The sequence below is a fragment of the Prionailurus bengalensis genome, chromosome A3 (assembly GCF_016509475.1).
Source record: "Prionailurus bengalensis isolate Pbe53 chromosome A3, Fcat_Pben_1.1_paternal_pri, whole genome shotgun sequence".
Classification (NCBI taxonomy): Eukaryota; Metazoa; Chordata; class Mammalia; order Carnivora; family Felidae; genus Prionailurus; species Prionailurus bengalensis.
Genome location: NC_057354.1, coordinates 120698980 through 120713627, shown reverse-complemented (window position 1 = coordinate 120713627; position 14648 = coordinate 120698980). Strand labels below are relative to the sequence as shown.

General features: G+C 53.9%; 1 protein-coding gene across 3 annotated transcripts in view; it reads left to right on the top strand.

Moving 5' to 3' along the window:
• Window positions 1–14648, top strand: part of EFR3B (EFR3 homolog B) — an 82455-nt gene that overhangs the window by 57591 nt on the left and 10216 nt on the right. Inside the window, exons 6-19 of one of the 3 annotated variants that reach the window (XM_043604390.1) lie at window positions 762–911; window positions 2174–2308; window positions 2790–2868; window positions 3621–3726; window positions 3984–4145; window positions 4904–5015; window positions 5404–5455; window positions 7442–7614; window positions 7730–7805; window positions 8442–8603; window positions 9798–9929; window positions 12122–12189; window positions 12937–13064; window positions 13829–13920. In XM_043604390.1, coding sequence (XP_043460325.1) covers window positions 762–911; window positions 2174–2308; window positions 2790–2868; window positions 3621–3726; window positions 3984–4145; window positions 4904–5015; window positions 5404–5455; window positions 7442–7614; window positions 7730–7805; window positions 8442–8603; window positions 9798–9929; window positions 12122–12189; window positions 12937–13064; window positions 13829–13920 — 1627 coding nt within the window. Of the gene's footprint in view, window positions 1–761; window positions 912–2173; window positions 2309–2789; window positions 2869–3590; window positions 3727–3983; window positions 4146–4903; window positions 5016–5403; window positions 5456–7441; window positions 7615–7729; window positions 7806–8441; window positions 8604–9797; window positions 9930–12121; window positions 12190–12936; window positions 13065–13828; window positions 13921–14648 lie in introns of all 3 variants that reach the window. The other 2 variants (XM_043604389.1, XM_043604388.1) reach the window with 2 other exon arrangements.

The following is a 14648-nucleotide window of genomic DNA, read 5'->3' as shown; positions in this document are numbered from 1 at the left end:
GGTCTTACAGAGTTCCCAGCCCGGAGTGCGCGGTCTGATTTCATCAGTATTTACCTCTGCTCTGACGTTTCTGGGGAGGAAGGGAGCACCTGGCAGGGCTTAGTGGGCAAGTGGGCAGAGATGGGCTCCCAAAACAGCCTTTCAAAGGAAAACCTTCTGGGGCACAAAAGAGGAGCAGATGGAAAGTAATGGTCCCGGGAGCCAAATTGGAGAGCCAGCAACAGCACACACATATACACGTGCACATACCTGTGTTCTTTCGTTCAGAAGTACATGCATTTATACACCCAGAAACACACCCACTCACCACTCTCGATCACAGTATATACTCTGTGCCCAGAGTCTGGCAGCTCTGTGCCTCTCCTTCCAAACCCCCTCCTCCCCCGTCAGTTGCTCATATCCCTGCATTCTGCTTCATCAGTTCTTGACATACTTTGAGCCTTTATATCCCGGGCTCAAGCTGGAACAAACCCAGAGGGCTGCTAACGAGGAGGAGATGAAGCCCACGTGGTACCCGGCAAGGGCAGTCTGGCAATCTCCAGGATAGGCCAGGGGTCGTGGCTTCCTGGGCTCGCGCCCACCAGCACAGGAAGCCAGCCAGCCAGGGGCTGGGTCACACGAAGGGTAGAAGGTGAGCTCCGTCCTGCCTTTGGGTGGACGAATGCATCCCACCCCCCATGCCCTCGCCTCTCCTTACCGCAGACACTGGGCTTCTCGGGGCCCGGGAACTACCTGGCTGCATTTTGCCCCTTTCCTTACAGAATCAGAATGTCAGGCATCAAAGGTCTGCAAGGGGTGGTGAGGAAGACGGTGAACGATGAATTGCAGGCCAATATCTGGGACCCGCAGCACATGGACAAAATTGTCCCATCACTGCTTTTCAATCTGCAGCACGTAGAGGAGGCAGAGAGGTAAGCAGGGGAGGCTGGAGCTTGGGCAGTGACACACGCAGCCCTCCCAGGCTGCCTTTCCCATCTGCTTGGGAATCACACGGCTCGGGCTGGTCGTTAAAAGCCTAGCTAAAAGGCCAGTGATCTTGGCTTCCGTGGCTTGTTCTGCAGTGAGTCCAAGGCTGGCTCCCTAGGAGCCTCGGGTCTGGCCTTCTGCCAGCTTGCTGCACCCCCTAAAATCTGCATTCATGAAGGAAGGCTAGTACCTGTGCTGGGCTCTCTGGGGGTAAGTGTTTCCTGGTAGGAACACAAAGGACCAAGAGTCGGGTTACCTCTGTGCCTCTGAAAGCAGCAGGCCAAGGAGGTTTTTAAATGCTTTTCATGGCTCTAATTACTGAGGACTTTCCCTTCCTGACCTTCCTTCCTCCCTCACTTCCTAATGCTATTTCGGGCCCTTAAAACATGCTTCACCAGCCAGCAGCCACTGGACACAAGTGGCAGATACTGGGTTTTAATCTGGGAGCCCTCAGACATGGGGTTCATTCTGTCCCCGCCCCTCGCTCTTCCCATCTGTAAAACGGGATGCAGGGAAAGACTCCTGTTGCTGTGCATCCGGGCGGTGCATGAGGTTGTTTGAGGTCCTCTGTCCTTTGAGCCTGTGGCAGGAGACAGAGGGGAGGGAAATAATGTGCCCCCTGGTGGCTGTTCCTGGAATCGCACCTCACCGACACGCTCCCTCTGTGGTCTCTGGTGGTCTCAGGGCCCAGAGGCCTGGGGCTCCTTCTTCTGTCCAGATCTGAGCCCAGCCCCTGTGACTTCGGTACCACTGAGTCACATCTGAGGTAACCACCATGCCTCTCTCTTTTTCCTCCCTCCTCTCGCCCACTTTCTTTTGCTTTCTCTTACTCTGTGTGCCTCATCATTTTCCTTCCCCAGTTTGGGGGCACGGAGACACTCGTGGTCTGTGCCTCACCAGGCCCATGGTGCGCAGGGTATCTGTCCTTCCCACAGGGGCACATCAAGCCTGTCCTCATGGATTTCCAGAAAGAGAATCTGACCCCTTCTCTCATGATCTTCCTCCACCCTGGGCTTCTTTACCCTATTTAATCTCCGACGGCCATGAAGTCTCCCTCATGGAGCTACCTCACGTAGCCCACGTCAAATCCCTGCCTGTCCTCCTGCCACCGCTTGCCAGGATGCAGTGCAGATACTCAGGCTGCGCCAAACCCGACTCCAGCTTTGCCTTCTGTCCCGTATTACCCACACACCGCGTGTTTCCGCAGCCGCTCCCCCTCGCCCCTCCAAGCGCCAGAGAAGGAGAAGGAGAACCCAGCAGAGCTGGCCGAGAGGTGCCTTCGGGAACTGCTGGGCCGGGCCGCCTTTGGCAACATCAAAAATGCCATCAAGCCTGTCCTCATGTGAGTGACCCCTGCCCCCAGCCCCAGCCCTCAGAGAACCGGTCGGGGTCCTGGCATCTTGCTGACTCGGAGACAGGGGAAAGAGGTGTTACGGTTGTGGTGCCGTGGCTAAGTCGGTCCCTTGTCTGTGCCTGCGTTCCCTGCGCCGTGACAGCAGAAGCCATCACACGGTGGCCGTGCGCAGTGTCGGGGACAAGAGTTGGTAGGAGGCCCCCAAAACTGAAGCTGGGTGCCTGGCTTCATTCCTCAGTCCACAGCGGTGGAATTCTGTTCCTCGGCTTGCCTCCAGCTCTTGCTGTGGGACTGCCCGGGGGTCCCTCATTCCTTCCGCTCACTGCCACCTACAAGCCCTTCCTCACTTACCGGGGAGCCCTGCGTGGGGCTGGGTCTCTCGGGAGGCCGCTCCGCCGGCAAGTTTGTCTCTCCTCCCCAACGTTGCTTTGCATTTCATAGTCGTCCCCCCATGTTTTCTCCTGCACAGCCATCTGGACAACCATTCTCTTTGGGAACCCAAGGTGTTCGCCATCCGTTGCTTTAAAATCATCATGTACTCGATTCAGGTACGGTGGCTCCCTGTCCAGCCTGTCCTCCTGGCCGAGGGCGCCTCTGGGAGCAGGACAGTGCACCAAAGGAGAAAGCCAGCTGTCCTCTGTGACTTCTCCTGAGCCCCTAGGTGTCTACACGTGCTGCTCGATCTAGCTGAGAGGAAGGGCAGTTTTCGTTTTCTTTCTGATACAGCACAGATCAATACTGTCTAAAATACAATTAGTGAGAATTCTTAGAAAAAGTAAATGAAAAACTCATGCAAAATACGAGCCCACAGACCACACTTGGCTGCCATGCATGGCCTTCTCACATCGCTTACTAAACACTTACTCTCAATTTCTGTACTATCCCCCTGTAATTGGGCTACGCTTCGTGCAGCACCGGACTAAATAAACCCTGTGGCCTATGGTGGCCCTTATCAATATAACCTGGGACCCGGGAACGAGGAAAAGGAAGACAATATTTTAAAACTGACTTTTGACCCACTTGAGGCGGAAGGGCCCAGGACAACCGTGGCAATCCAGGTGGCCACCGGGACTGGGCTCTGCTCCTGTTGGACCAAGGGAGAGGGACTGAGGAGAAGGAACCAGGGTATCTGGGCACCACCTCCAGTGCCCGCCCGCCTCAGGACCTCACTTTTGTCCACCCCGGCCTTTGGGTCCCAGTCGAGGGCTGCCCTGGCGCAGAGGCCGCGTGGGGGTTGCTGTTTGGGGCCAGCACGTCTTCCTCCCCCCAGCCGCAGCACTCCCACCTGGTTATCCAGCAGCTCCTGAGCCACCTGGATGCCAACAGCCGCAGCGCGGCCACGGTGCGGGCGGGCATCGTGGAGGTCCTGTCGGAAGCTGCCGTCATCGCCGCCACCGGCTCTGTCGGTAAGGGGGCCCTGGGTGACAGCGTGTGGGGGCTGGGAAGGCTCCAAGGACAAAGAGCTGCCCCTGGCAGGAGGCTGCCTCCCCTTCCAGAAAAGGGCAAGGGAGCGCAGGGAGGCGTCAGAGCCGGTTTTCTTAGAAAGCAGTCAGCCGGGGCGGGGTGCAGAGGAAGAGGAAGCCCCTGGCTGGAACGCAGGGCAGGGGAGAACGGGCCGAAGGTTCTAGCCCTGGATCTCGGGTCTCCCACCCACTGTGCTCAGGGCCCACGGTGCTGGAGATGTTCAACACTCTACTGAGGCAGCTGCGGCTCAGCATCGACTACGCCCTGACCGGGAGCTACGACGGGGCCATCAGCCTGGGCACCAAGATCATCAAGGAGCACGAAGAGCGCATGTTCCAGGAGGCTGTTATCAAGACCATAGGTGGGCCCGGGGACGGGGCCTGAGTGGGCGGGGCCCGGCGAGGGGCGGGGCCTGGTGGGCGGGACCGGGCGCCGCTGCGGGGTCCGACCCTAGTTGGGTGGGGCGGGCGGCGGCCTCCACCAGCGGCGCGCTGGGGCGCTGGGAAGAGGGTCACCCGCTCCTCCGGGCAAATCGCGTTATTCGCGGACGTTGGAGAAAATGGAGTCGGTCAGCGGCGCGCACGGCTCACGGCCTGGCTCGGTTCTGGCCTGAGGGAGAGCACAGAGCGATGTCCGTGGGTTGCTGGGCTGGACTTCAGATCAGAGGCTGAGAGCGGCGAACTCTTCTGCACCCCAGTCCCCGGCCGGCCTCTCTGATGCTTCCCCGTTGGAGCGATGGGAGGGGAGGCGAGAAGGAAGAGAAAAGGCAGGAAGGAGGAAAGGGGAAAGGCCACGGATGTGCACGTGGTTGCCAAGGGGAGAACCGTAGAGTCACCCCTCCGGCTCGTAGGGCCCATGACTTCGGAGCCTTGCTGGCTTAGCACCGTTGGCTCCCCTCTCCTTCCCAGGGACTCTAGCCAACCGCAGCCTGGGCGACAAGTGAAGGAGCTGGAGTTAGGAAGAGCCCCCTGGAGTCATCTAGGTTTCTCCCTCTGCTTGCCTTACTTCTCTTCCTTAGAGACACAGCCGCTGCACTCTGGGCGGTAGTTTCCTCATCTGAGACCCGGGCAGCTGTGGGCCTCACCTGGGCCAACCCCCTCCACCATCCCTTTCCTGCAGGCTCCTTTGCCAGCACGTTGCCCACTTATCAGCGCTCCGAGGTGATACTCTTCATCATGAGCAAGGTCCCACTGCCTTCCCTGCATCATCCCATGGAGACGGGGAAGACCGGGTAAGCCTACCAGCCGTCCTCCCCTTTTCCTCTCTTGCCCATTCCACCCCAGCTGCCCTTCCAGTGTTTTCTGGCTGACCCCTTTCTCCACTTTGACTTTCCTGGTTATGCCCTCACTTCTCTCCTACTCTCAACTCCCTCAGCAGCCCTTAGTGGGATCCTTGGACCCCACAACAGTTCCTCAGGCTGCCCCACCACTAACTGCCTCCCACCTTTGGGGCAAGCCATTAATTCTCTGGTCTGCTTCCTGGCTCTGCAAGTCAACTGTCCCGAGTAACTCAACAAGATAAGCCTCATGGAGAATCTAATCCCAAGGGGAACGGGGCAGGCAAGTGTGGGGTCTCTGCCCACATCACCATCCTGGTGAGTATTTGTGTCTGGTCTACAGAGAGAACAGGAACCGGCTGACCCAGATTATGCTGCTGAAATCCCTCCTTCAGGTGAGCCTCTCCTGTCCCCGTTCCTACTAAGCCTCTACAGGAGGCAGCTCCTTCCCAAGGGACCAAGAGAAGGCTACCACATACAGCTGTGCAGGTTGCACACTGCACAAATATGCCCAATCAAAAGGGTGAATAGGGGGCTGAAATCCAGCCTGTGTTAAACTCACTAGCAGTCTGGGCATCCACAGACCTGGGTCATCCAAGGCAGGCAGGGCACGTGTTCCAAATTTTCACAAAGGTTCCTTATCAGCTACGGATCGCCTTGTCACTCAAACATCGTCTCTGTACTGGGTTAGAATCTATTGGTTCCTGCCTTTTTTTCCCCTTCCAAATACCTGCCTGGGTCCCTTCCACCTATTTCCCCTTCAGCACTTGTGCCCATTCCAGTCTCCCAGCCACTATCTTTCCTTTCATCAGTGTTTTACATTCCTCTTCTCTACATCCTTGCAGCCATCACCGGAGTCCAGATTCATTGTTCTCAAATGCCATCTCCGTGACCAACTTGTTAAAATATATAGAGCTTCCCTAGAAACGTTGAGCCCTCAGTCTGAGTGGGGTCCTGGAATCTGTATTTGTAACAGGCCCCCCAGGTGTTCTCATGCACAGTCCTGCCTAAGCTCTGGACATCTCACAACTAGATTATTCTCATCATTGCCCTTATCTCCATCTGTCCTCACCAATCATAAATACACAACCACAACAAGAATTTTCTAGAAATACTGTTCCCCACATGCTGCTCCTTTTCAAATAGTAGGTCTTGGCTTACAACTGATGTGCCTCTAGGTTTCAAACTTCTCAGACTAAAGGCAGAAAATCCCCAGTCGCCGGGGCGCCTGGGTGGCTCAGTCGGTTAAGCATCTGACCTCCGCCCAGGTCATGATCTCACAGCTCGTGAATTCAAGCCATGCGTCAGGCTCTGTGCTGAGCCTGCTTTGGATTCTGTGTCTTCCTCTCTCTCTGCCCCTCTCCTGCTCCTGCTCTGTCTCTCTGTCTCTCAAAAATAAACAAACACTAAAAAAAAAAAAATTAAAAAAAAAAAATCCCAGTCACCTTTCCCTCTCTTGACTCGTCATCTCATCCCTAGCCCCAGTTTCTGTTCCAGCCACGCCAATCTGCACAGCCCAGTTACTCTCATTCATGCCTTGCCTTCCCTCTCCCTAGCCCATGCTGTTCATTTCACTAGGTTTTTATAAAGGCTTTTCATGCCGACGCCGCCCACATCTGGTTACCTCCTCGGTCTGTGTGCTCCTGCCATTCCTGCTGAGTTTACTCTCATTATCCTTATTGTACCCAGCACCTTATCAAGGTGACGGTTTGCACTCTCACACACACACCCCTTCCGTGGATGTTTACTGTTGACGCCACCAGGCTCTGCTAAATCCTCAAGGGCCTGCTGAGTCATCAAAGGCATCATTTTCCAATATGGACTTAACAGTGAATACGTTTTGCGGCTTTTGAATGCTTTGACAACATCACGTGTGATGTGTCTACTGATGCCCCCTGGCTTGCATCAGAAGATCCCCAGTATGGCCACATAGAAAAGATGGAATGGAATGGTTGTTGCCCTTGTGTGGGTTCTGGTTCCTCAGCCCAGCTGTAAGTTCTTCCACTGTCTCGCCATGTCTTTGCGACTGTCCTTGCTCTTAATGCAACGCTGTGTTCCTGGCGGGTGTTCATCAGCTGAGCCCTGACGGCTGGAACATTAGGTTCAGAGGCTCCCTGTTCCCGCCCCCCCCCCACCCCCCGCAAGTGCTTAGCCCTTGCTTGCTTTTAACAACTTAAAACTTGTCTAGGTGGTTGTTGGCATGTTCAGAAAAGTTGCCACAGGCATTCAGGGCCTAGGGTGGAGGCCAAGGGGAGCTGGGCTGCGTGATGGCTAGAGAGGTTGGGTGCCTTAAACCCCACTTCTGCTGGCTGCTCCCCATCTCCTCACTGCATGGAAAGGGCCAGCGTTCCTGAGCGCAGCCATGCTGGGCTCCCTTGCAGGTATCCACAGGTTTCCAGTGCAACAACATGATGTCAGCCTTGCCCAGCAACTTCCTCGACCGCCTTCTGTCCACCGCCCTCATGGAGGACGCAGAGATCCGTCTCTTTGTTCTGGAGATTCTCATCAGTTTCATTGATCGTCATGGCAACCGCCACAAGTTCTCTACCATCAGGTGAACTTGGGGGTCTCCCCTCCAGTTGGTGTGTGATGGGGCAGAAGGCTCCCGATAGGTGTCACACCCAGGTGAGAGGACAATTCCCATAGTAACCGCTTGTGTCCCCTCCCAGTACCCTTAGCGACATCTCTGTCCTGAAGCTGAAAGTGGACAAGTGCTCCCGACAGGACACCGTCTTCATGAAGAAGGTTAGCAAGTGTGACCGTAAGGCCCAAGGAACCCCAGGTGGGCCAGGCTCTGTGGACTCCCACCTCCCAAACCCCAAGTCAGTGCTGACCCCTGTCCCCAGGCCGGCTCTCTCCCTCTTTGAGTTTGCTTAGTGGGGATGACCAGTTGACCCCTCGGAGGGTCAAGCCCCCAGGGTCACCCTCAACACTGAGGCCGGAGTGAGGAGCACTGCTGGTGAGCCAGTCCCGGGCTGGGCTATGGACCTCTGCACACAGCTGGATTTGGGCAGCAGCTTCTATTGCTGGTTTCACTGCACTCACCCTTCCTTAGACGTGTCCTCCTGCACAGTGGCTTCCACTGGGGTCTGCTCTAAGGCCGTGCTCTCCCTGGGGTGCCTGCCTGGCTCAGTTGGAAGAATGACTCTTGATCTTGGGGTCATGAGCTCGAGCTCCACGTTGGGTGGAGAGATTACTTAGATAAATAAAACTTAAAAGAGGGAGAGAGAGAGAGAGAAGGCATCCTTTCCCGGAGGGTGGAGGTGGGAGGGGCACCCAGCTGTGGCACCGCCTGCAGATTAGTCCTCCTCCCCGATCTCCTTGCCCCTCCTTTCTCCACCCACCCACTGTGCCCTTGCCCCCACCCTTCCCCCCACCCAGCACTCCCAGCAGCTCTACAGACACATCTACCTGAGCTGTAAGGAGGAGACGAACATACAGAAGCACTACGAGGCTCTCTATGGCTTGCTGGCCCTCATCAGCATTGAGCTGGCCAATGAGGAGGTGGTGGTGGACCTCATCCGCCTGGTGCTGGCTGTTCAGGTGGGACCTGGTGTGGGCAGCGCATAGGGGTTGGGATCAGGGCAGGGGACCGGTTTGGGCCAAGCACTCATGACAGCACCAAGTAGAAGTGGCTCAACAGCGATCCCCAAGCCTGGGAATACGGCACCCTTGGTTGGCCCTTCCTCCAGAGACCACAAGCCGTGGTTCTGTTCGGGAAACCACCAAAGAGTGCTTCAGTCATGGCTCAGGCTAAAGGAGACCCAGGGAATGGGGTCTTTCAAAAACACCCTTTAGCCCCTAGTGTCTTGAGTCTCGCAAGGTCCAAATGAGACCCCAAGGACTATCAAGAGGGCGCTCATATAAGCTCCGCGTGATCCCAAAACAAACTTTGTCTAAAGATCGTCTGATCCCCAAGCCTGGCTGTGCCTCAGAATTACCATAGCGTTTATTAAAAATACATGTTCCTAATTCTACCCCCAAGCCCTGGGACCTGGAGACTCAACAAGGCTCCATCACGACTCTTAAGAGAGCCATGCTTCACCACAGAGGGCTCCAGACTTGCAGAGTCTTTCTGGGTGGAAGTATACTGTCAACGATGCTGGGATCTGGGGTGGGTCCTTCAGACCTCAAAAGACCAGGGTCTCCGAGGTCCTGCAGCTAGGTGGGCATCGTATCCCACCCTAGGAGCACGAATTATGGCAAATCTGGGAGTTGAGTGGTGGCCACCAGTGCTGCCTTGAATCCTGCAAGGCCAACCCAGCTGCTATGATGGTGTTCAGCCTAGAATCTGAGATTCCTTTGTGTCCCAATCCCTAGTAACTGTTGCTTCTTTTTCAACTTAACATATGGACCCAGTTTAGCAATCCAGTCCGGTCCCCCAAGAATCATTCAAGGTCTATATTGAAGGACACAGCATCCTAGAGGTAGGATTCATGATGAAGGTTTGGACCGTCAAGGTCACCAAAGCTGGAACTGCAAAGTGGAAAATGCAGTCAATACCCCTCTACTCAAGTACTTATGAGCCTCCAGCTCATGGATCGTTCTAGGGATGATTCACTTCAGCTGTAATGAGGACGACTTCTGTCTCTCAGCAAGTTATGGGGCAAATGCTGGAAAAGGCTTAGTCTAGAGAAATGGGCCATCTGTAAAGAAGGTTGGGGGAGGTTGGGGGAAGGGGGGCACCGGTATAATTTGTCAGTTAAGAAACTCCAGGGCCCCTCTGTGTTGCCACAGGATGTGGCCCAGGTCAATGAAGAGAACCTGCCTGTATACAACCGCTGTGCCCTCTACGCGCTGGGTGCAGCCTACCTGAACCTCATCAGCCAGCTCACAACAGTACCTGCCTTCTGCCAGCACATCCATGAGGTTGGTGTCCTTGTGACCCTGACAGCCCAGGAGCCCCTCAACCCTGGGTTTCCCCAGAATAACTTTTCCTTAATTGTATAAGCCCTGTGCTCAGTCCAGGCATTGAGGAAGGGTTGACGGAAGAACTAGGGACAGTGAGGAGTTTCTAGAAGTAGCATTTCCTCCTGGGTAACATGACATAGCATGGTGGGGTCCGCCACAGGCAAGAACCTATACCCCTTCCTCACCTGCTGCTACCGGCCCACCTTGACTTCCTGTCCCTCTGTGCTGCCCTCACTCCCAGAGACATAGGTACACATGCCTCTCATGTGATTTGGGACTAAAACTACTTAAAAAAAATTTTTTTTAACATTTCTTTATTTTTGAGAGATGGAGAGAGACAAGGCATGAGCGGGGAAGGGCAGAGAGCCAGGGAAACACAAAACCTCAAGCAGGGTCCAGGCTCTGAGCTGTCAGCACAGAGCCCGACACAGGGCTCGAACTCAAAGACTGTGAGATCACGACCTGAGCTGAAGTTGGTCACTTAACCGACTGAGCTACCCAGGTGCCCCTGAAACTACTTTTTAGAAAAGTTTTATTCTGAAAGTTTTCAAATATCACAAAAGCAGTGTGAGTAGAACCATGCAGATTAAAGAGTTATGAAGGTTTTCCCATGTTTGCTTCATCTATCTTGTTTTCTTTTTCTTATTTTAAAGCAAATCTCAGCTATCATGTCCTTTCACCCCTACATATATCAGCATTGTGCCTCATGAAAATATGGACACCTTCCAACATCATTGCCATGCTATTAACAATACCTGATTAAGTTATCGGTAATGCCTTGGTGCTAATACCCAATCTATAATCACATGTCCTCATTTGTCCCCCAAAGACATTTTAAAACACACTGAAGTATTGGGGCACCTGGGTGGCTCAGTCAGTTGAGCATCCGACTCTTGATCACAGCCCAGGTCTTGATCTCAGGATCGTGAGTTTAAACCCTGCATTGGAGCCTACTTAACAACAACAACAACAACAACAAGAGGTGCCTGTGTGGCTCAGTTCAGCGCCCGACTTGATTTCAGCTAAGGTCATGATCCCAGGGTTGTGAGTTTGAGCCCCACATCGGGCTCCACACTGAGTGTGGCACCTGCTTGGGATTTTCTCCCCCCCCCACCCCTTTCTCTCCCTCCCCTACTCATGGGCTCTCTCTCTAAAAAATAAAATAAAATAAAAATTTAAAAACAAACCAACAGGGATGCCTGGGTGGCTCAGCTGTTTAAGCGTTGAACTCTTGATTTCAGCTCAGGTCATGATCTCACAGTTTGTGAGATCGAGCCCCACATCGGGCTCTGTGCTGACGGTGCAGAGCCTGCTTGGGATTCTCTCTCTCCCCTCTCTCTCTGCCCCTACCTTGCTTTCTCTCTCAAAATAAACTTAAAAAAAAAAAAAACAACAACAAAATAAGGAAAGCAAACCACAATAATAAAAACCACTGTAGTATTTACAGGTGGAATGGGATAGTGTCTACGATTAACTTTAAAATACACTAGCAAAATGAAAGAAAATGGGAAACCTCCAGTCTCAGCTGGCTTGGGGGTGCTGGGGGGATGGGGGAGGGTGCTGTGTCACTGTGCCGCCCAGCATGGGCCAATGAGGGGGTGCAGGAAAGGCAATGCCCTGACATCCTCTTCATTACAATAGCAGCATCGTGGCTTCCTCGCCTCCTGCACAGACTTGTGCACCTGCTATCCTCCCCCTGCTTGCGTCTTGGTAACTTCCACCTTTCCCGTCAAAAATTTGCAAAGGGTACTGAGGGAAACTCCTCCTGTGACTGTCCCTCAGGATGTTTTTGCAGTGCACCTGGGTTGGGGGGGATGGTATGACTTAGCCTCCCTTTTCCTGTTCACATAGAAAGCGGAAGTAGGGCACAGGAGCCAGAAACCGCAGTCCCTTGGGGGGCTAAGCACCTGCATTTGCAGGACACTTAATGCATATATGTCATGTGTCACTGGGGATAGCCTGAGCAGTCTGCCTCCCCTGAGGACCCCTGTGGATCTGAGTTTATCCCTCAGGAGCCTATCGGTAAAGGGCTCCGCCAGGGAGTTTGCTGGAGGAAGCAACTGCTTGGAGGGAGAGCGCCGTCATTTGCCTATGCAGAGCTCCCCCTCCCTGGCAAACCCAGCTCTCATGTGATTTCCTCCCAACTCCAGGTGATAGAGACCAGGAAGAAAGAGGCTCCGTACATGCTCCCTGAGGACGTGTTTGTGGAGAGGCCTAGGTGAGGAGCATACTTGGGACATGATCAAGGACACCCAAGGTAGCTGAGTAGAGGGTAAGGGGTCTGAAGCCGGGAGCTGAGGCCTCTATGGGCTCAAGGGATGAAAGTGGACCCTGCCTGTGGCCCAGAAGTCCTGGGTCAAGTGTGGCCTTCCTCACGTGGCCGTAATCCACGCCTCGAGCCATGTCGGTGCGTTGTGCGATAGAGTATGTGACATGCCCTCTGGGAGCCTTGCCCAAGCCCATGGGACGTGCATCTTGGAGGAGCCGTTCCTACAAGACACTGGATCGATCCAGGTGGCATTCTGGGACTGAAGTCTGTGGGCCAGTGTCACTTGAGCCTCAGAGGAACTCAAGGAAAATACTGGGAAAAAACAAAATGTCCAACAATAGGGGTTTATGATATTATTAATATAGCTTTATGGACCGTGGCCTTTCCACTGCAATGTTTTGGAAGAAAAGTTAATGGGAAGCAGGTGCTGTGTAATCGGTGGATAAAATCGATCACAGAACAGGAACTTATGGGGTGGGGTGGTGTCTGTGTGTGTGTGTGTGTGTGTGTGCATACAAGTACGTGGCTGAGGGATTCTGCACAACATGTAATGATGTTGTCTCTGAAGGGTGGGACTATGGGTGGTTTTCTTTTCCTTCTGCTTCCCTGTCATTTTGTATGATGGATGTTCCTTGTGCAACAAGGAGAGTCATTAGGAAATCACTCTGGTTGCCTCTTTCCTTCTTTGGCTCCCAGGTTGTCTCAAAATCTTGATGGAGTAGTGATTGAGCTCCTCTTCCGCCAGAGCAAGATCAGTGAAGTCCTGGGGGGCAGCGGCTACAATTCAGACAGGCTTTGCCTGCCCTACATCCCTCAGCTGACAGGTAGGAGCCCCGTGCGAGGACTTCCAAGCCTGCCTCTGCCTCTTCCCCACCAGGAAGGGTCCTGAGAGTGAGGGACTTGTGTGCCCGTAGGTCGCCTCCCCGGCACCTTGCGTGTCACCCAAGAGCTGAAAGACACAGTGAGATCCCCTGGATTCCCCAGCCTCTTCTCCTCAGGGCAGGATCCCTGGGGAACGTGGCCCACGAGATAGGCTGGCCTGTGGCTGGGAGAGGCCCCATTGAGCCGGAAAGTGCCCACGTGGGCTGTGGTGTAGAATCAGAGACCCAGTTCTCTGCAGCTCACTTCCTGAAAAATCTTAGACAAGTCTCCTGGCATCTCTGGGTTTCGGGTTCCTTGACTATAAAATTGGGATTAACCACACCTGCCTTAGAGGGTTGGTGTGAGACGGGCGTGAAACAATAAAGGCAAATGCACTTTAGCAAGTGCTTCACCAGTGACAGCTAGCTACTTGCGCTGTGAGTGGATGACACTTACTCCAGGTGACATGTGCTCTCTGGTCATGAGCAGCTTCTTTGTGCCCATTGATGATTTCAAAATCTTAGCCACGAAGAACTAAACCCACCACCCTAAGATGAGCAGAGGAGGCCGGCAGCCTTTGATAAACCAGCTGTCACCTTGGTGTATACTGAGCCCTCAGAGGACTGTGGGCCAGGCAAAGGTGGGGGCGGGGGAGATGGTGCTAGAGGTGTGATCCTGGCTCACTCTGAGCCCTGGGAACTCTAGCGTCTGGGCTTCCCTTTCCCAGATGAGGATCGCTTATCCAAGAGGAAGAGCATTGGAGAAACCATTTCCCTGCAGGTGGAGGTGGAATCTAGGAACAGCCCAGAGAAGGAGGAGGTGAGTGTCCTCTTCTTGATATATTGTCCTGCATCCCAAGGGGAGGGGACCTGCTCTTGCTTCCTATGCAATCAGATGCTCCATGTTCCAGGCTTCCTTAACTGCATAACCCATTTAAAGTTGCAGGGAGGGGCGCCTGGGTGGCTCAGTCGGTTAAGCGACCGACTTCGGCTCAGGTCACGATCTCACAGTCCGTGAGTTCGAGCCCCGCATCGGGCTCTGGGCTGATGGCTCAGAGCCTGGAGCCTGCTTCCAGTTCTGTGTCTCTCTCTCTCTCTGCCCCTCCCCCGTTCATGCTCTGTCTCTCTCTGTCTCAAAAATAAATAAACGTTAAAAAAAAATAAAATAAAATAAAGTTGCAGGGAAAGCAAATTTCTCAAATATCCCATTTTCTTACTGACTCATCATATATGTCATAGACCTTTCCATCTGGAAAAATTACATGTGCGCCCCCCACCCCCGGTCGCACACTCCCATGACAATGTCACACAAATCACTCTTGAAAGGCTTTCTGGTAGTTATTCCCCATTTCCAATGGAGGCAGACATGCACCATGTTGGATATTGGAAGGCCTAATAGGAGAGATGGGGGTGAGAATAGTTTTCATGGTGTTTCTTCCAGATCGATCAATAGAGGTGCTTTTTTAAAGACCAAGTTGCAGCTTCAAGATGTCTCCTCCACCATCTCTTGGGGGCTGTGAATATCTAACTTCTGTTCGAAATAACTTG